This window comes from Neomonachus schauinslandi, chromosome 2 (genome assembly GCF_002201575.2).
Source record: "Neomonachus schauinslandi chromosome 2, ASM220157v2, whole genome shotgun sequence".
NCBI lineage: Eukaryota > Metazoa > Chordata > Mammalia > Carnivora > Phocidae > Neomonachus > Neomonachus schauinslandi.
This window is the reverse complement of record NC_058404.1, coordinates 76,132,561-76,155,355: the sequence shown is the minus strand read 5'-3', so window position 1 is coordinate 76,155,355 and position 22,795 is coordinate 76,132,561. Positions and strand designations below refer to the sequence as shown.

Here is a 22,795-nt window from a genome sequence, read left to right as displayed (position 1 = left end):
TAAACTCATGTATATGTATACATACATGTGTACACAGTGATATGTATGCATACTGGCAACAGAATAGAGGTACAGTTGATAGGAAACATATTTATATTGGAACTGTCCAACTTTTATTTATACTTAGTAAATCAAAGTCTCTCTCAAATAAAATTTTGATGTAACAGAAAATAAAGACTATAGCTCTGTTTTTTAATACTGACATGGCTTGGAAAGAATATCCAACAGTCTCTTCAACAAATGGTGCTGGGGGCGCCTGGGTGGCTCAGTTGGTTAAGCGGCTGCCTTCGGCTCAGGTCATGATCCTGGAGTCCCTGGATCGAGTCCCGCATCGGGCTCCCTGCTCGGCGGGGAGTCTGCTTCTCCCTCTGACCCTCCCCCCTCTCGTGTGCTTGCTCTCTCTCATTCTCTCTCTCTCAAATAAATTCTTTAAAAAAAAAAAAAGAATGGTGCTGGGAAAACTGGACAGCAGCATGCAAAAGAATGAAACTGGACTGCTTTCTTACACCATATACAAAAATAAACTCAAAATGGATTAAAGAACTAAATGTGAGACCTGAGATCATAAAAATCCTAGAAGAGAGCACAGGCAATAACTTCTCTGACATCAGCCATAGCAACATTTTTCTAGATGTCTCCTGAGGCAAGGGAAACAAAAGCAAAACTAAACTAATGGGACTAAATCAAAATAAAAAGCTTATGCACAGCAAAGGAAACAATCAACAAACTAAAGGCAACCTACTGAATGGAAAAAGATATTTGCAAATGACCTATCTGATAAAGGGTTAGTATCCAAATATATAAAGAACTTATACAATATCCCCAAAAAACAAGCAATCCAATTAAAATTGGGCAGAAGAAATGAAAAGACATTCCTCCAAAGAAGACATTCAGATGGCCAAAACACACATGAAAAGATGCTCAACATCACTCATCAACAGGGAATTGCAAATCAAAACTCAGTGAGTTATCACCTCACACCTGTCAAAATGACTAAAATCAACAACACAAGAAGCAAGTGTTTAAAAAGTAACTTGTGGAGAAAGTAAATGTGGAGAAAAAAGAACCCTCTTGCACTGTTAGTGGGAATGCAAACTACTGCAGCCACTGCAGAAAACACTACAGAGGTTCCTCAAAAAATTAAAAATAGAATCCCACAATCCAGTAATCCACAAATATTTACCCAAAAAATACAAAAACACTAATTCAAAGGGATATATGTATCCCTATCTATGTTTATAGAAGCATTATTTTACAGCAGTCAAATTATGGAGGCAGCCTAAGTGTCCCTCGATAGATGAACAAATAAAGAAGATGTGGTGTATCTATAAAATGGAGTATTATTCAGCCATAAAAAAGAATGAAATCTTGCCATTTGCAACGACATGGACAGAGCTAGAGAGTATAATGCTAAGTGAAATAAGTCAAAGAAAGACAAATACCATATGATTTCACTCATATGGAATTTGAGAAAGAAAACACAAGAAAAGGGAAAAAAGAGAGAGAGAGAGAAACCAAGCAACAGATCTTAACTAGAGAACAAACTGATGGTTACCAGAGGGGAGGTGGGTTAGGGGATGCGTGAAATAGGTGATGGGGATTAAGGAGTGCACTTGTCATGATAAGCACTGGGTAATGCACAGAATTGTTGAATCACTATATTGTACACCTGAAACTAATATAACACTGTATTTTAACCATACTGGAATTAAAATTTTAAAAAAACACACTGCTCTATAAAAAAAGAAAGAAAAGATACACTGATTTGCAAATATACCTAAAAAGAAAAAAAGTATGCTTATCAAAAAACACAATCCATTGAAATTTTACATGATAGCATGTGAAAGGATAAAAGAAAATCCTCATATTTATCACTCTTCTCAACTACAAAAACTTGGTGAAAATAGAAAAACAAAATCTATATATATATATATATATATATATATATTACCTTGGCTGGGGTATGAATCCATATAGCTGGGTTAAGAAGAATGTGATCACACAACTGTTTGAGTAGGGGCATCCCATTCTGCAGATTACTCAGATATTTTGAAAATGCAAGACAAAGTTCAAGTACTGCTCTGCTGACATGGGATTTGGAAGACTGCAAAAAAAAAAAGTAGATCAAAGGTCACTACCAGGGCCCCTGGATGGCTCAGTCAGTTAAGCATCTGACTCTATTTCATGCAGGTCATGATCTCAGGGTTGTGAGATCAAGCCCTGTGTCCGGCTCTGCACTGGGTGTGGAGCCTGCTTAAAATTCTCTCTCTCTTTCTCGCTCCTCCTCCATCCCCACTCTGTCCCTTTCCATTAAAAAAATAAAAAATTTTTAAAAAAGGTCACTACCAATACAAGGCAAGGTAAGTAAATTAAAGGCCATCAATATCAGAAAAAAGTTGGCCGGCAAACTATGCTCAAAGTTAAAGACGCCATGAGACTCAATGCTGTATTTCTCTAATAAAGCAACAGAGGCAAGGTAAAACAACAAAAGGTTATTTTAATTTTGGTAATTTTATGTAACCAAGGAGACATACTTGCAGAAAGAATTTCTCAACCACTTAGGAGATCAAATCCATGGCCTGAAAATTAAGAACAAAAAATGTAAAGCATTTCATACTTTACCTTTTCAAGACTGTATCCTATTACCAAGAAGCCTTTGCAGGCAAGCATCTGCTCCTGCATAGCAATTGAGTTCTTCAACAACTCCATGATAAAAGCCAGCAAAGTTGAACTAGAATAAGAAAACAAGCAATAGTCTAAAAAAAAAAATTTTTTTTTTAAGGTGGGGGGGGTTGTTAGATACAGCCTTTTTTTATCTTAAAAAAAAAAAAAAAATGCCTGAGTGGCTCAGTTGGTTAAGGGACTGCCCTCGGCTCAGGTCATGATCCCGGAGTCCCAGGATCGAGTCCCGCATCAGGCTCCCTGCTTAGCGGGGAGTCTGCTTCTCCCTCTGACCCTCCCCCTCTTGTGCTCTCTCTCTCTCTCAAATAGATAAATAAAATCTAAAAAAAAAAAAAAAAGTTCTCTATTTAAAGAAATTGAAGTTTTAATAAAATTGCCTCCAACATTATTTCGGGACTAGAATCTGAATGTAGGATTAGGACTTACTCAATTGTTTATTCCATATACTTTATCACCAACCTACTAGTAAGTGAATTACTTAGAAAAAACATGAGGAAACATGCATGAACTAGAGAAAAATTAGCAATGTCCAAAAACATAAGTATATGAAGTCCTTAAAGAATATATATAATTTAGATTAGAAAGTATATTCAATTTCAGAGAGCTAGAGGCCGAAAAGAGGGGAAAGATACATAGAGCAAACATACCAGGGTAGAAACACTCAGAATGTATTAGGGTCCAGACTGGCCTGGTTTGAATGGAGATCATGAAGGGGAAAATACGAAAGTAAAATTGTACTAAACTTAAGTCCTCAAACACTAATTTAAGAATTTTGTACCTATCCCAACAGGAAAATCATAACTCAGGAGTCAATTGAGAAGACTTTTAAAAATGAATAGGGGCTACAGTCATGTTCCCATCCTCACAACTTCTAGAGATACTGAAAATGGAATGGACTAAGGTCAGCTGTTACCTCTTTCTCAAGGCTCTGAGATACCTCCACAAAAAAAGAGAGCCTAACTGGCAGCCAACCTCCTCCTCCACAAAAGTGCTTTTAAAATGTCAGCAATTCCAGGGGCGCCTGGGTGGCTCAGTTGGTTGGGCGACTGCCTTCGGCTCAGGTCATGATCCTGGAGTCCCTGGATCGAGTCCCACATCGGGCTCCCTGCTCGGCAGGGAGCCTGCTTCTCCCTCTGACCCTCCCCCCCTCTCATATGCTCTCTCTCTCTCATTCTCTCTGTCTCAAATAAATAAAATCTTTAAAATAAATAAATAAATAAAATAAAACGTCAGCAATTCCAATAAAGATTTTGAAAAGTTTAAAAAAAAAAAAGGGATAACCAAGAAAAAATAACTGAGCTCTGTTACAAAGATTTCAAACCAGGACACACAAAAAAATTTACAAAGTAGCAATATGTCAAGGATAATTTTAATTTTTTTAAATGTCGTAAGCACTTGATTTGATAGCTCATTCCTTAGGGAAAAAAAAGTTGGGGTGCCTGGCAGGCTCAGCCAGTGGAATGTGTGACTCTTGATCTTGGGGTTGTGAGTTTGAGCCCCATGTTGGGTGTAGAGATTACTTAAAAATAAAAAAATAAATAAAGTTTAAAAAATCATTTTGTTGCTTAAAAATAATTCCAAAAGAATTATTACATCATTAAATACATACATTGATAGATTTCAACTTATATATAAAAACAGAAAAGAGAATTCTAAAAAGGAAGAATGGAAAACTCATTTACTCAAATAATACATTAAACATAATTACTAGTCTCACTAGAATATACAGCCATGAAAAATTCATTTAGACACCTCTCCAATGTTTTATATTGTGTCCTCTTATATCTCTACCTTTTTCAGAATCTATACTGTAAGAGAGGAGACAAATGTGTCCAATGTACAATCTAATTGTAAAAAAATACCAAATCACCTATAATATAAATAACATCATCAAAAATTTTAGTTTTTAGTTATATACAATAATTAAAAAATGAAAAGCTAAATCCCCATAAATCACTGCCATATAATAATCTAAAATAACTTATCTTTTTAAATTAGAATGATAGACAAAAATGTATTCATTTTTGTTAAATCATTATTTCCAAATTTATTCAAAAACAAGTTTATGTTTTTTTACAGCTTCCATATTTCCTATTGATAAAGAATTTAGATTAATACTACCATTATTGATAGGAATTTGTAGTAACATTTATAGTTCACAAATTTCTTTAAATTATATTCTTTCTTTTAATCCTACAACAAATTTAAAAGGCATAAAAAAATACTGTGTAGTTCAACAGTAACGAAAGTAACTCTCACATCAAATTAAAGAAAAAAATAAAGGCACTCACCATATAGTCAAGTCAACCTCATCAGATAAATATTGCCTATAATCCAACTGTGCAAAAAGTGGAAACAGCACTTGTACTCCTCCAATTGAATGCATAGCACTTTGAATGGAATGTGTTAAAACAGCTTTCACATCCTTATAAAATAGAAGACACAGTAAAGATTCTAATGATTTCTTTTCCAAAATAATTAAAATAAAGCATAATAAGAACAATATAATGTTACATTGCATGTATTTAATAGAAGATACCTAATACACCTCAATAACACATCAAAATTCACCATGAAAAATATTCGTAAAAGATTATAAGCTTAAAAAAAAAAAAGATTATAGATAGCGAGTACCTGGAGCATAAGTGCATGCGGTGAATGGACAAAAATTGAAGGATTGTCCTTAGGGGATGATTCAAGGCAGAGCTGGGCATCTGTAGCACGTGGATTGTAGGTGAATGCAATGGCACTAGAGAGTTTGCCATCATACAATAAAAGTTTATGATGCTCAGCAAGAAACAGATCACTCTCTGCTTTGAATTTAAATGTACCCTACAAATAAAAAGTAAACAGTTAAGATAGTATACCACAAAAAGAAAATCTAGATAAAAATCACCAGATATAAAAATTTAAGGAACATACCTTTGATCATTTTCCTAACAATATCAAATAAAAAGAGCTCTGTTTGTTTAAATTACTTCTAAAGTGCACTGTGTTCACTTTAAAGAATAATGGAAATGAACTCAACTTCGCATTAAAACCTTACGTTAAAAAATGTAAAACTGGGCACCTGGGTGGCTCAGTTGGTTAGGTGACTGCCTTCGGCTCGGGTCATGATCTTGGGAGTCCCTAGATCGAGTCCCGCATCAGGCTCCCTGCTCAGCAGGGAGTCTGCTTCTCCCTCTGACCCTCCCCCCTCTCATGTGCTCTCTCTCTCTCTCTCATTCTCTCTCTCAAATAAATAAATTTAAAATAAATAAAAATAAAAATAAATGTAAACCTTAGTGCCCTACAGCAGGTACTTTATCATTTTTTTCACTGTATTTTTTCTTTCTGGATTTTTTTAATTATGCTTAACATGTTACATAAAATTTGCCATTTTAAACATTTATAAGTTTACAGTACAGTAGTATTAACTATATGCATATTGCTGTACAACAAATCTCTAGAACTTGTACAACATGCAAAACTGAAATTCAGTATTTATTGAACATCTCATTTCTTTTTTTTTTTTTTTAAAGATTTTATTTATTTGAGAGAGAGAGAATGAGAGACAGAGAGCACGAGAGGGAAAAGGGTCAGAGGGAGAAGCAGACCCCCAGCTGAGCAGGGAGCCCGATGTGGGACTCGATCCCGGGACTCCAGGATCATGACCTGAGCCGAAGGCAGTTGCTTAACCAACTGAGCCACCCAGGCGCCCGAACAACATCTCATTTCTACTTCTCCGCATCCCCTGGCAACCACCATTCTTTCTGATTCTATGAGTGTGACTATTTTTTATAATTCATATAATAGGAATCCCAGCATATTTTTTATTTGCTTATTTCATTTAACATAATGTCAAGACTCACCATGTTGCAGCATGTCAGAATTTCCTTCTTTTTAAAGCTGAATAGTATTCCATTGTACATACATACCACATTTTATCTATTCATTCATTCATGGACAATGAGGCTATCTTGGCTATCATGAATAATGTTATAATAAACTTGAGTATGAAAATATCTCTTTCAGATCCTGCTTTTAATTCTTTGCCATTTATACACATAAGTGAGAATGCTCAATTGCATGATAATTCTATTTTTGATTTCTTAAAGAACCACCATACCCTAGCCAACACTTGTTATTTTGTTTCATTTTTTATAATAGCCATCCTAACGGTATATGAGGTGGTATCTACTGTGGTTCTGATTTGCATTTCTCTGATGATTAGTGATGTTGAACATCTTTTCATGTTTGTTCGCAATCTGATTATCTTCTTTGGAGAAATCTATTCCAGTCCTTTGCCCACTTTTTAATCGGGTTATTTGCATATTTTTGTTGTAGAATTGTAGGAGTTCATTATATATTCTAGATATAAACCCTTTATCAAATATATGGTTTGTAGTATTTTCTCCCATTTCATAGATTGCCTATTCACCCAATTCCTTGATACACAAAAGTTTTGACACGCAAAAGATTTTAAGTTGGAAGACAAATTTGTCTGCTGCAAGCTTGCTGATTTTATCAGTTCTAACAGTTTTTTGTGAGAAATAGAGTTTTCTACATGTAAGATCACATCATCTGCGAACAGATAAAATTTTACTTCATCCCTTCCAATTGGGATGCCTTTTCTTTCCTATTCTTGACTAACTGCTCTGGCTACGACAGCTGGTACTATGTCCTACAGAAATGCTTGAGAATGGGAATCCTTGCCTTGTTCCTGATCTTAAAGGAAAAGCTTTCAGTCTTTCACTACTGCATCTAATGTCAGCTATGGGCTTTTCATATATAGCCTTATTATTTTGAAGTAGTTTCCTTTACTTGTAATTTGTTGAGTGTTTTTATTATGAAAGAATGTTGAATTTCATCCATTTTTCTGCATCAACTGAGATGATTGTGTGGTTTCTGTCCTTTACTCCGTTAACATGTATATTATAATGACTGACTTTCATATGTTGAACCATCCCTCCATTCCAGGACTAAATCCCTGTTGGTCATAGAGTATGATCCTTTGGGTGTGCTCTTGACTTTGATTTGCTAGTATTGTGTTGAGGATTTTTGCATGGATATTAATCAGGGATATTGGTCTGTAGTTTTCTTTCCTTGTATTGCCTTTGGCTGTGGTATCAAGGTAATGCTGGCCTCCTAAAATGAGCTTGGAAGTGTTCCTTCCTCTTCACTTTTTGAAAGAGTTGAGGAGTGGTGTTAATTCTTTAATGTTTGAATTCTCTAGGGAAGCCATATGTAGTACTCAGCTTTTTCTTACTCCTAGGTTTTTGATTACTGATTCAATTTCCTTAGTAGCTGTAGTCTGCTCGGATTTGTTTTTATTTCTTCAGTCTTGGTAGATTCTGTGTTTCTGGGAATATCCATTTCTTCTAGGTTATTCAATTTGCTGACATAAAATCATTCATAGTAGTCTCATAATTCTTTTTATATTCATGGCATTAGTAGTAATGCCTCCTCTTTCATTTCTTTTAGTTATGAGTCTTCTCTTTTTTCATAATCTAGCTAAGAACTTGTGAGTTTTCTATTGTTCTAGTCTCTATTTCATTTATTTTCTGCTCTAAATCTTTATCACTTCTTTTCCTCTGACAAAGCTGAGTTGAGTTTGCTCTTCTTTTTCTAGTTCCTTGAAGGGAAAAATTAGGTTAGTGGATTTTCAGATCTTTCTTTTTTTTAAGTAGCTGTTTGCCACTATAAACGTTCCTCTTAGTATTGCTTTCACTAAATCCCATAAGCTTTGATGTTGTTTTGTTTTCATTTGCCTCAAGAAATTTCCTGGTGATTTCTTTGACCCACTAGTTGTTAAGAGTTTGTTGTTTCATTTCCACAAATTTGTGTATTTTCCAGATTTCTTCTGCTATTGATTTCATTCTCTTGTGGTAAGAGAAGATATTTGGTGTGATTTCAGTATTCTTAAATTTGTTAATTATGTGGGCTAACATGTTGTCTATCCTGAAGAATGCTCCATATGAGCTTGATAAGAATATGTTGTCTATCATTGTTTAGTGGGGTGTTCTGTATGTATCTATTAGGTCCAATTGGTCTACATTGCTGTTTCATGGTCCCTGTTTCCTTAGGGATCTTCTCTCTGGTTCTTATATCCATTACTGAAATGGTTCTGAAATAGCCAACCATTATTGAGTTACTATATACTTCTCCTTTCAATTCTGTCAGTGTTTGCTTCATATACTTTGGAGCCCAGAAGTAAGCTGTATGTATTTTTTTTTTAAGATTTTATTTATTTATTTGACAGAGAGAGACACAGCTAGAGAGGAAACACAAGCAGGAGGAGTGGGAGAGGGAGAAGCAGGCTTCCTGCGGAGCAGGGAGCCCGATGTGGGGCTTGATCCCAGGACCCTGGGATCATGACCTGAGCTGAAGGCAGACACTTAACGACTGAGCCACCCAGGTGCCCCAGCTGTATGTAATTTTAATTGTTAGATCTTCCTGGTGAATTGACACTTTTATCGCTATAATTTCCCTCTTTGACTCTTGTAACAGTTTTTGACTTTAAAGTCTATTTTTTCTGATATAGGTATGGCCACCCCTGCACCCTTTTTGTTACCATTTGCATGAACTATCTTTTTCCATCCTTTCATATTCAGCCTATGTATGTCCTTCGATCTACAGTGCCTCTTCCGTAGACAAAATACATTGGATTCTGTTTTATTAAATCCATTTAGCCAATCTATTTCTTTTAAGTGGGAAGTTTAATCCATTTACATTTAAAGTACTTATTGAAAAGACTATTGTCATTTTGTTCACTGTAATTTGTTAACTGACTATCTTTTATATGCCAATGATTTTTGGTACTTATATCCCTTTCTCCTTTTGTTTTGTATAAAGTTCTATAGGTATTTTCTTTGTAGTATCCATGGGAATTACACAAAACATCTTAAAGTTATAATACTCTATTTTAAGCCATTAACAACTTAAGTTCAATCACATACAAAACCTTTACTCATTTACATCTCTATCACTATTTATGTTACTTATATCAAAAATTACATCTTTTTATATTGCATATATAGGTTTAGATGTTTTGTGCTTTTGTCTTTTAAATTCCATACGAGAATTAAAAGTGATTTATGCAATAACATCACAATATTACAGGATTCTTTATTTGCCTACATATTTACCTTTACCAGAGAGCTCGTATTTTATCTTTTAAACCATACTTCTAAGTAATCACAGACAAGGATTTTTTTCTTTAATTTAACTGCAACCACTTAAAGCTAAATGCAATGTCTTTTTTTTTTTTTTTTTTTTTTTAAAGATTTTATTTATTTATTTGAGAGAGAACACATGAGAGGGGATAGGGTCAGAGGACGAAGCAGACTCCCTGCCGAGCAGGGAGCCTGATGCGGGACTCGATCCCGGGACTCCAGGATCATGACCTGAGCCGAAGGCAGTCGCTTAACCAACTGAGCCACCCAGGCGCCCCAGCTAAATGCAATGTCTTTTCCAACAAAGACTTATTGGATTCAACTTGTGAATTCTGCTTCAATACTATAAAAAAATAAAATGTAAAACAGGATAAGACTGCCTTTACCTTTCTGACTTCTACATGAAACATTTAAAAAGCTTTAATATATCATTTTTCTAAATTTCTGCCTCCTATATAAAATGTTAAAAAATTTGTAAGCACTGATTTAATATTCTTTAATTTAATGAAAGCTAATTATAATGGGAATGTTAGCATAACTGAAATAAATGCTTTTAAACAAGTTAATAAATGCTTTTGAGGGGAAATGTCATTTGGGCAACCTATAAAAGCTAACCTATTTACTAACTTACAATATATAGCTATATGATCTGGGAGATTATATAATCCATTTTGCAAAGGCAGAAACTAAGAAAGTCCAAAGAAATTAACTACTTAGGGTCCACAAAGATAATTTGGGGCAGGGTAAAGATCAGAATCTAGTTCAATTAAAAAAATAATTTAGTCTCTGCTACTATTCAAAGTATAGTACCTCAACATTAGCAGGTACATTTTTTAAAAGAAATAGCGGAACAAACGTTTTTTCTATTTTGAGTGGAATTTAGAAATAAATCACCCCCACTAACAAATCTCAATTAAACTAAATCTAAACAAAACTAAAACTAAGAATCTGACACATTTCAGGAATTGCTGCTGACTCTACTGAAATAATATTCTTATGTAAATACTACTTGATGCAATTAATTAAAATAAAAACAATATCCTTTCAAAGTACATAAGGCAAAATGGTGCTTCATCAAACACTAAGAACATATGGAAGAAGCATTTAACCATTTCTTTGAAATATATATTTTTTAATCCTTAAAATACTTAACCTCACTGCTTAAAAGGTCACTCTGAGATTGCTGGCTTCCCATATCCCTGCTATCTTAACGTTGAGGAATTCTCTAAAACATGGATATTACACAACAGATTTCAACAGTAATAAAGCAAGAAGTGATCCTGTGATCATCAATTTCTCAACTCACAGTATTTTTAGGATTTTATTTATTTATTTGAGAGAGAGAGGCAGAAGCAGACTGCCTATACCGAGCAGGGAGCCAGATGAGGCAGGGCTCCTACACTATAGGTTCTAGCCAGGACTATTAGGCAAAGAAATAAAAGGCACCCAGATGAAGACAATTATCGTATGATCTCACTCATATGTGGAATTTAAGAAGCAAAACAGAGATCATAGGGGAAGGGAGGGAAAAATAAAACAAGATGAAATCAGAGAGAGAGGCAAACCATAAGAGACTTTTTTTTTTTAAAGGTTTTATTTATTTGACAGAGAGAGAGACAGCGAGAGAGGGAACACAGGCAGGGGGAGGGGGAGAGGGAGAAGCAGGCTTCCCGCCGAACAGGGAGCCCGATGCGGGGCTCCATCCCAGGACCCTGGGACCATGACCTGAGCCGAAGGCAGACGCTTAACCACTGAGCCACCCAGGCGCCCCCCATAAGAGACTCTTAATCATAGGAAACAAACTGAGGGTTACTGGAGGGGAGGGAGGTGAGGGGATAGGGTAACTGCATGATGGACATTACAGACGGCATGTGATGTAATGAGTACGGGGTATTACATAAGACTGATCAATCACTGACCTCTACCTCTGAAACTAATACTATATTACCTTAATTGAATTTAAATAAAAATTAATAAATTTAAAAAAAAATATATTCAAATGGAAAAAAATAATATGAGATAGAAACATGAATGTACACAAAGTGAAGTGCCCTAGAAAAGGTAAATAGAGGTAAACACAAAAAACATGACCTTGATCATTTCTAATGCCTTTAAAATATAAAATGAAAGTAAATGAATCAAAAAAATGTATCACAGGAACTATAGTACATAAAAAAGTAAAACTTATAATAACAAAATAAAGGACAGGAGGAGGAATTGCAGGATTATGTGGAAGGTGCTTACATTGTACAATATCATTTGTTGGTAGACTATAATAAGTTAATGTCAAAAAAATAATAAACAAGGCATACCCAGGTGACTCAGTTAAGTGTCTGCCTCCGGCTCAGGTCATAATCCCTGCTTCTCCCTCTCCTCTGCCCCTCTCCCCCGCTTGTGTGCACACTCAATCTCTCAAATAAATAAATAAAATCTTTAAAAATAATAATAATAATAATAGGGACCCTGGGTGGCTCAGTCAGTTAAGCATCTGCCTTCAGCTCAGATCATGATCCCAGAGTCCTGGGATCAAGTCCTGCATCAGGCTCCCTGTTCAGCGGGGAGTCCGCTTCTCCCTCTGCCTGCCACTCCCCCTGATTCTCGCTCACAAATCAATAAATAAAATCTTTAAAAAATAATAATAAACCAGTAACAGAAATAAAGTGAAATACTAAATAATATGCAGTTAATTCAAATCAAAGCAGGAAAAAAGGGAAGAATCAAAGAACAGATGAAAGAAATGGAGCACAAATCACAAGATAGATTAAGACACAAAGTATCTATACTTACACTGATTGTAAATTATGTAAACACTCCAATTAAAAGGAAAGATTGTCAGACTTGGTAAAAAAGCAAAACACATTTTATAAAATTCAATATCCACCTAGTAATAATTCTCTGGAAACCAGAAATAGAAATTGCTCAACTTGATAAAAGGCATCTATAAAATACGTATGATCGCTTTACACCTAAAATCAGAAACAAGGCAAAAATGTCTACTCTCACCATTTCTATTTAACTATTTATACTGGTGGTCTTACCCAGTACAATAATGCAAAAAGGGAAGAGGCATATAGACTGGAAATGAAGTAAAATTTAGAGTCTACATGAACATACGTGTAGGAAATCCAGGAACAACAACCAGGGAAAAAAGCTAGTAAAACTAAAAGGAAATTTAGCAAGGTCAATAAACAAAATTCAACTATGTTTCTATATACTGGAAACAAATAAATGGAAACTGAGATTTTAAATACAACGTATTACCCAAAAAACATTTAATACCTAAGAATACATTTAACAAAATGTATTACATGCCCTATACAATGAAAACCAAAAAACAGTGCCAGGAGAATTTTTTAAAAACCTAAGTAAATAGAGAGATACATCATGCTCACAGACTGGAAAAATCAGTAACAGTAGGATGGCCAATTTGCCCCTCACTGATCTATACATTCAATACAACACCAAATAAAATCCCAGTAGACATCTTTGTAGAAAATGATTAAGTGGGTTCTAAAATATATCTGGAAATGTAAAGGGCTTAGAAAAGCCAAAACAATTTGAAAAAGAATACAGTTGAGGGTTTTAGACTTCCTTTTTTTAAGATTTACTATGAAACTAACAATAATCAAGACAATCCATACAGTATTGGCATAAGAAAGACATATAAGTCATTGAAATATGATACAGCCTCAATGATGCCAAGGTAAGGCAATGGAGAAAGAATACTATTTACAAAAAATTAGTACTAGAACACCAGACTACACATATGGAATAAAAATGAATCTTGGCCCTTACCTCATACCATACCAAAAATTAACTTAAAATGGGTCATAAGCTTAAATATAAATGCTGAAACTGTAAGAGAAGAAAAGAGGAGAAAATCTTTCCAAAATTGGAATAGGTAAAGATTTCTTAGGATATAAAAATCATGGCAATAACCAAAAAATTTGATAAACTAGAATTGATAAAAATTAAATTCATCTGTTCTTCAAAAGCCACATTAACAAAAAACAAAAGGGCAGGGTGCCTGGCTGACTCAGTCTATGGAGCACGTAACTCTTGATCTCAGGGTTGTAGTCTGGGCCCAACGCTGGGTATAGAGATTACTTAAAAATAAAATCTTAAAAAAAAGAAAAGAAAGAAAACAAAAAGGCAAGACACAGACCAAGGGAGAAATATTTGTAACTCATACATCTGATAAAAGAGTTATATCCAGAATATATAAAGAAATCTCAAAACTCAACAATAAGAAACCAAAAAAATATGCAAAAGATGTGAACATACTTCACAGAGGAAGATACACAAATGACCAATAAGCAATGAAAAGATGCTTGGAATCTCTGGTCATTATAAGAATGCAAATTAAAACCAAAATAAGATAATGCTATACACTCACTGAAACATCTAATATTAAAAAGACCAGCAATATAAGATGTTTAGGATGTGGAACAAGTAGGAAGCTCAGACACTGCTTGTATAAATGTAAAATTATGTAACTACCTCGGAAAAGGGTCTGGCAACTTCAATTACCATACCACTTAGTAACTCTACTCTTACATATTTATAAAATAAAAATATGTGTCAGCACAAAGACTCATACACCAATATTCACAGTATCTAATGCATAGCAGCCAAAAACTGGAAACAACCCTAATGTCCATCAATAGAAGAATGGATTAAAAAATTGTGATATATTCATACAATGGAATACTACTAAGCAATACAAAGAAAGGAGCTACTACAACAAAACAACATGGATGACTCATAAGAAACCAAACTCCAAGGAGTACAATGTTGCATGATTCCATTTACATAAAACCTTAAAAAATCTAATCAAGTGACAGATGAGCAGTTTCTCTCAACAGGAATGCAGTGGGGTTAGAAAAGTGAAAGGAGGGACACTTGGGTGGCTCAGTCAGTTAAGAGTCTGCCTTCGGCTCAGGTCATGATCCCAGGGTCCTGGGATCGAGTCCCGCACTGGGCTCCTTGCTCGGCAGGGAGTCTGCTTCTCCCTCTGCCTGCCGCTCCCCCTGCTTGTGCTCTCTCTCTCCCTCTGACAAATGAGTAAATAAAACCTTAAAAAAAAAAAAAGAAAAGTGGAAGGAATTGACAGAAGGAGCACTACTGAACCTTTTGCAGGAACAGAAATACTCTATTTCTTGATTGTTGTGATAGTTATACTTTTGTCAAAACTAATTAAAATATGTGTACTTTACTGACTGTAATGGTATACGTAAATCAACTCAATATATGTAAATCAACACAATCAGATTGTGTTTTCAAAGGAACATAGCAGACTAAGTTGCTCCCTGAAACCAAACTAGACTAACAATGGCTTAACCCAGAGGTTCCAAATTTTCTTAGTTCATGACAGTCTTAGCATTTCAGTAATTGTTTATGGTGCTTTAGATCAAAATAAATATTATTAAGTGGTTCGGTTCAAACAATTTTGTATTTTAACAATTTAATAGCCAGCTGAAAAAATTAAGGCACAAGTCAAAAGAAAAAAATGTTTTCTTCATTACATTAGCAAAATTATTTATTACTCTTAATGCACCTTGAACTGCATGAACTCTCAAATTTGGAATCAGATTTCATACCATCATCCTCATTTCCTGTTCCACATTAATTTCCACGTGGTACTTGTTTTTTATCACAGCAAATGTTGAAAATTTAGTTATGCAAAGATAGACATCATCAAAGAAATGCAACATGAACTAAAGGTGAAACTTGAGCTAGTAGTTTGCACAGTGCCCCACATATGAAAAGATACTGTGTTTCCCTCAAAAATATAAAGTACCCTTCATTCAGATTCCTGTGACTTCCCTGTGGTACCTCTGATTACTCTGACATTCAGTTCTGTAACCCAAGGTAGGTTGCTCCATGCATCACCTCCCTTTAAATAAAGTTCAATTAACACTGGTTAAGCAGTGAACAGCAAGTAAAGTACCTTATATCCCAGGCCCAAATGATAAATAGCAAAAATCTGAGCGGCATTAAGAGCTTCACTAAAAAGGTAAACTGCAGTCATCTGACCACAGAATACCCTATTAGCATCCGCTGTTTCTGATGAGCCCAGGAAACATTTGTCAAAGGTCTGTGAAAGAAAACAGATTTTATTAGAGAAAAAAACAAAAAAATTATCTTCTCTAGATAGATACATTAAGCAACCTACATTGCTTAAATATTTTGGTATAAATGTCCTGTCCATTTTAAACTAACCTGGCTAGATTAAAATAATTCACTTAGCACTTCATTTCATTCACTCATTGTTACGTACCGTAGAGATCAGGAAAGACATCACAGAAAAGGAGATAACACAAGTTTTCCAAAGTACAATAAATAAAACTTGATGAAAAAGTGGATGCAGGAAATGAGAGTCAGAGAAATCATTATGGACTCTCTGAAGGTTCATACTTGCGCAACCAAAGAAGCAGTCTTTGTTACAAGAAGGAAAAATCATGAGTTAAGTTTAGGACATAATCAATCTGCCTTTTCTGTGAGCTAATATGGATGGAGCTAACATGAATGGAGAAGCAACTGTCAATAGGGTTCTCTAAGTTTGGTGAGAAGTTAAAATTGTAAAGAAAGATTTTTGCAGATATCGAGATATAGATAATGGGTGAGGTCATGGAGTAGATACAATCTCTCAAAAGAAATATGTAAATCCAGAAATGCAGGTGTATGTTTTTCTTCTAACATTAAAAAAAAAAAATTCTCTTAACATCTAGGTTGCAAACCACATTTTAAAGACCCATGTATACAACAAAGAGGGACTAAAATAAAGTTCTTAACAGCTCTTTAAAAGTATCCTCTTATGTGACAAAACCATTAGAAAGAATGTTGAAAAATATATACATATTGCCATTAGGGAATACAGAAAAGTTGTTAACATTTGGGTTCTGAAGACAAGCCACCTAAGTCAAATCACTACTTCACATGCTGATCTTAGCAAATTAGTTAATCTTTCTGTGCTTCAGTCTCCTTACCTGTAAAATGGAGATTATAATAGTACTTACCTTGCAAGGTTAGTACTTTTAGAAAATAAAGGTATTTATTACAATGCCTGGAGTACAAGAAGCACTTAATAAAGACTAACATAAGGAAAAAACAGTTTAAGAAACAATAAATATACCTGATCCCCTTTTTGTGTTAAAAAAAAAAAATGAGAGCTAACATTTACTGAGCACTTACTCTGTACAAGGCACTGTGCTAACATATTTGTCAACAGTTTCTCATTCAATTATCACATTAACCTTGAGATAGGTACTACTTTACACCCATTTCCAGGAAGAGAAACTTAGGCCTAATAGATTAAGTAAGGTCATATAGTCAATAAGTGATAGAACTGGGATTGAAACCTAAGTCTATTACAACAACCTGAACTCTTATCATAACATAATACATAAATATGTGTAGCATAGGATACAAAAGAAGCATTTGATGGTGAATGGGTGGAGTGGTTTGTAACCATTTTACTGATCTGTATTTTTCAAGTTTTCTATTAAAAAATGTCATTGGTGAGAAAAAAGAACTTTTTAATTCCTATTTAAAATTTGAGTTTAATACATATGGATCTCTTTTTCAATACTGAAAACATTATTAGATAACAGTCATCTATAGCAGCTATGAATTATTTGCAAAATTTATAAGCATGTATCATCTAATTCATTCATAAAAATGATCAGAATTCTGCCACAGAGCTCCCAACTTTAATTTGATAAATGAACCAATGATACATTTTCAATATATACCCATTGTTACCTATAAAGCTTCATCTCTACCCTATCAGGAATAATTTTATAACGACTGAGTAATATCTTATATGACACATGAACACAGTTCTACTCTATAAATATATTAACATGCTAGCCAAAATATCATTATAAAACTCTGCCATTGTGGTATTCTAAAATTAATACCCAATGTATAACATATTTTTCTTATTTTAAAAGTTCATGCTTTTAAAATAATTTTTTTCAAATTACTTACATCACTGGTGTTGACAAACCATGTTATCTCTCCATAGGAAGCTAGCTCACCATTCACGTAACAACGAAGCTCACTGTTCTTCCATCGGTTATAAATGTGCACTATAGTTACCATATACCACTGAATAAGTAAAAAGTTTGAAGAAAAAAAAAATTCTTGCAATAACTCAACCATATTGATAATAACAAGTAAAACTTAAATTATAAATTACAATTAAATCTAAAAATAAGACTACCTTTATTAAATTCAATATTCAATCTGTGGAACAATATTTAATCAAGGAAACTCTCAATAGGTAAGAACTTATTGTGAAATTATCTTTCCAACTTTTTATTACGAAAATTTTCAAATATATCCCAAAAAAGTTAAAAATTCAGTACAAATACCCTCTTTTCCACATTCTAGATACCACAATTGTCAACATTTTGCCAAATTTGTTTTATCTACTTATTTATATATACATACACCATTCATTAATCTCTAAATTTTAAGGCACATACTACCACTACTACTACTACTACTACTACTACTAAAGTAACTGCCATTTTCCCCTTGTACTTCTTTTAAATTCTATGAATAACAAAATATCACGCTTTTTATTATCCAAATCAGGGAGGTTAACAATTGTCCAGTGATTTATACTTCATTTTCTGAAACAGAATAAACAGAGTTGTGATCTATCACATGTTATATCATTAATATTAAAACAAAGCACTTTGAAGGCTAGCATAGCTTGTTAATTTAACTAATAAAAACACATACCTTTTGCGGCTTAAAATCAAATTTCACACAGTGTTGAAAGCCTTTTCCTTTTGACTTTATTGATGTTATAATCAAACAGCCCCCAACAAAGTGAGCAGAATAACCAAGACCTTTGCTCGTTCTGAAACTACAAAGAATAATTTTCATTTTACCTCTAAATATTGTCTCACCTTCAAAGTAAGATAATAACACTATTACAAAAATACATACCAATATAAATATGGTTTATCCTTATCCACATTGATGTTATTTACAGGATCCATTCTTAGCCAGGTATGAAATGTAAAACCATTCTGGTATGGCCATTTGGCTATAGGAGGTAATGCAATGGCCTAAAGGAAAAAACTCTGAGTTATTGATTCACATGAAAAACTTTATTACTGAAATCAAGAAAATGAGACTTTACAATACTGTATATATTTCTACTACATGTTATTCTATACCATGATTATATCTAAAAGTGTCTTTATCCAAAACACTTTTCATAACTTCTAAGTTTTCCAAAATACATAGTAATATTACTTTAATTAAATGATAAAAACATTCCATGTGACCTGCTGGATACACGAATCTTATTTGCTTCATTTCTTACAATGAAAAAAGATTCAAAAGTATTCCAATTAAAAGAGATAGGTAGTAATATCAAATTTGGAAATTTGTTGGTCAAATGATAAGTATTAGAAGAGAGAAAGATGGAAAGAATTAGTTTCAAATCACTATATAAATGACTTCACTACCTGGTTTAAAATTTTATTGAAAAGATCATTTTATTTAAAGTTACAAATTTTAAAATCAAATTTTACTTAAAAGTACATAAGGACCCAGAGATAGCAAAAAAACAAAGTTGGATACTCATACTATCAAATTAAGAAAACCTTACCACACGAAGTTACTATTATAAAGACTGTGTGGTACTGGCATAAAAACAGAAACATTGGTCAATGAACTACAACTGAGAGCCCAAAAAGAAACCCTTATATTTGCGTTCAACCGATTTTCAACAAGAATGTCAAGACAATTCAATGAGGAAATAATAGTTTTTTTCAACAAATGTGCTGGGATAACTGGTTATCTACAAGCAAAAGTACGAAGTTGACTACTTTCTTACATATTTTACAAAAATAAATCATAGATCTAAATGTAAAAGTTAAAACTATAAAACTCTTGGAAGAAAAAATAGGGGTAAATCTTTGTGACCCTGGGTTAAGTAAATCCTTGTTAATTAGGCCACCAAAAGCGCAAGCAAACAAAGGAAAAAGTATATCAACTGGAATTCATTAAAATTAAAAAAGGTTTGTGCTTTAAAAATATCATCAAAAAAGTTAAAAGACAAGCCAAAAGAATGAAAGAAAGTATCTGCAAATCATACATCTGATAAGGAACTTGTACCCAGAATATATAAAGAACTCTTACAACTGAACAGCAAAAAGACAGACACAATTTTAAAAAGGACAAAAGATATGAATAGCCATATCTCCAAAGAAGATACACCAATGACCAATTTGGACATGAAAAGATGCTCAATATCATTAGTCACTAAGGAAATGCACATCAAAACCATGGTAGGATACTACTACCTGACACCCTCTAGGATGGCTATGATCAAAATGACGGACATTAACAAGTGTTGCCAAGCATATAAAGAAATTGGAATCCTCATAAATTGCAGGTGGGACTGTAAGATGATATACTTTGGAAAACAATCTGGAAGTTCCTCAAATGTTTAAACATAGATGCTCAATATGACCCGCAATTCCACTCCTAGGTACATACACAAAAGAAATTAAATGAAAACATGCCCACACAGAAACTTGTATGCAAAAGCCCAAAGCAGTATTATTCATAATAGCAAAAAAGTAGAATCAACTCAAATACCTACTAATGACTGATTAAACAAAAGGTAAATATCTTACATTAGAATATTAGTAAGCCATAAAAAGGAATGAAGCAGGGGCGTCTGCGTGGCTGAGTCATTAAGTGTCTACTTTCGGTTCAGGTCATGATCCCAGGGTCCTGGGATCCCAGAGTCCTGGGATCAAGCCCCACATTGGGCTCCCTGCTCTGCAGGAAGCCTGCTTCTCCTTCCCCAATCCCCCTGCTGTGTTCCCTCTCTCACTATGTCTTGCTCTGTCAAATAAATAAAATCTTTAAAAAAAAAAAAAAAAAAGGAATGAAGCAGTAATTCCTGCTACAACATGGATGGGCCTTGAAAATAGTATGCTAAATGAAAAAAGACAATCACAACAGGCCAGATATTGTATGAGCCCATTTGTATGAACTGTCCAGAATAGAGAAATCCACAAAAAAGTAGAGTAGTGGTTGCTTAGGCCCGGGAGTCTGAAGAGGAAATGGATTAAAGAGAACAGGGTTTCTTTTGGAGAAGAGGAAAATGTTCTAAATTTGACTGTGATGGTGGCTGCACAACTCTAAACACCATAAAACATTCAACTGTACATTGTAGAAATGAATGGTATCATATGTGGATTATAATAAAGCTGTTAAAAAAGATCAGACTACACAAGTTTTTAAACTGTTATAATTTACACACGCACTTATCTACATATACCGTATATATTCTTTTATATATATGATACCCATAAAACATGAAAAACATCATAGAGCCAAACTTTTGCAATACTACTACTGACACTTCAAGAGACCAATTTAAAACAAATGTTACATTAAGAAAAAAATAGTAGGGGCTGACTGGCTGGTTCAGTCAGTGGAGCATGTGACTCTTGACCTCAGGGTTGTGAGTTCAAGCCCCAAGTTGGGCATAGAGCTTACTCCAAAAAAATAAAACAACAGAATATATATTCAATGTGTATATATGTTTTCTCTCACTAAAAAATGAGAATAGAAAACGCAAAAGCTGGGGTGCCTGAGTGGCTCAGTTAACCATCTGACTCTTGATTTCAGCTCAGGTCACGAACTCAGGGTTGTGAGATCAAGAACCACATTGGGCTCCACGCTGGGTGGGGAGCCTACTTAAGATTCTCTGTCTCCCAGGGCGCCTGGGTGGCTCAGTCAGTTAAAGCGTCTGACTTCGGCTCAGGTCATGTTCCCAGGGTCCTGGAATAGAGCCCCCATCAGGCTCCCTGCTCAGAGGGGAGCCTGCTTCTCCTGCTCCCTCTGCTGCTCTCCCTGCTCAGTTTCTCTCAAAAAAAATAAAAAATATTCTCTCTCCCTCTCCCCCTCCCCATAGCTCATGCATATGCACATGCACTCTTTCTCTAAAAAAAAGAAAAGAGGAAGGAAGGAAAGATGGCAGAGGAGTAGGGGACCCTATTTCAACTGGCCCCAGAATTGAGCTGGATATCTACCAGACCACTCTGAGCACCCATGAAACCAGCCTGAGATGTAAGAAGATCTGGATCTCTACAAAAAGAATATCGCAGGCGGTTGGTTTTGAGGTACAAAGTGGGGAGCCCTGATTCCGTGGGCAGGTATCAGAGGATAAACGGCAGTGGGACGGTGCCTGGCTGTGGGGATCCTACACCGCCAGTAAGCGACAGCCTCGCGTGCTGGGGATGGGCACAGACTCAAAGACCGGTAGCAGCAGGGAAAGGATTTTAGGGCAGCCCCCGGGGCGGAAACCCAAAGCAGTGGGATCACGCATGCAAACTGCAGCCCCGGGCCCCCGGGATGGAAACCCGGAGTGGGGGGTCGCTCCTGCAAACTGGGAGCAGCTGGCAGTTTTAGAAGCACAAAGGGCAGAGAAGTGCTCCGACCTGGAGGCAGGACTGGGAGCACTGCGGAGGGGCACACAACCCAGGATGCTGCAGTTTATAGCAGCACGGACAGAAATGGAGACAGTGTGGTCTGGAGAGCTCACTGAAGAACAGACTGAGGTCTCTTTGCTCTGAAGCAGAGGGTTGGAAACGGTCTCTTCTGCTCTGACTCGCGGAAGAGATGCGGAAAGCCACCAGAGAACAAAAGCCCCAAAGACTGATTCCTGCTGAGCCCATCCCCTGCCACAGGGGGGCAGGGCAACTCCGCCAAAACAGGGTTGCCTGAGTAACAGCGCGGCAGGCCCCTCCAGCAGAAGACAGGCTGGGAAAACAAGAGGCCAGCAACTGTAAGGTCCAAGAAAACAGGTGCATCTTGCTTGGGTTCTGGTCAATAATTTGGACTCTATACATTCCCTCAAACACCCATCAACAGAATGACTAGGAGGAGGAGCCCCCAAAATAGAAAAGACTCAG

At 35.2% G+C, this 22,795-nt stretch overlaps 1 protein-coding gene across 4 annotated transcripts in view; it reads right to left on the bottom strand.

Annotated features, from left to right (window-relative positions):
- LRBA (LPS responsive beige-like anchor protein) overlaps positions 1-22,795 on the bottom strand; it is a 762,450-nt gene that overhangs the window by 631,156 nt on the left and 108,499 nt on the right. For all 4 annotated transcript variants that reach the window (XM_044912877.1, XM_044912874.1, XM_044912875.1 and 1 more), the window contains exons 5-12: positions 18,801-18,922; positions 18,591-18,717; positions 17,829-17,948; positions 15,787-15,933; positions 5,317-5,514; positions 4,974-5,107; positions 2,623-2,731; positions 1,952-2,104 (exon numbers count right to left, since the gene is read on the bottom strand). In XM_044912877.1, coding sequence (XP_044768812.1) covers positions 1,952-2,104; positions 2,623-2,731; positions 4,974-5,107; positions 5,317-5,514; positions 15,787-15,933; positions 17,829-17,948; positions 18,591-18,717; positions 18,801-18,922 — 1,110 coding nt within the window. The remainder of the gene's footprint in view (positions 1-1,951; positions 2,105-2,622; positions 2,732-4,973; positions 5,108-5,316; positions 5,515-15,786; positions 15,934-17,828; positions 17,949-18,590; positions 18,718-18,800; positions 18,923-22,795) is intronic.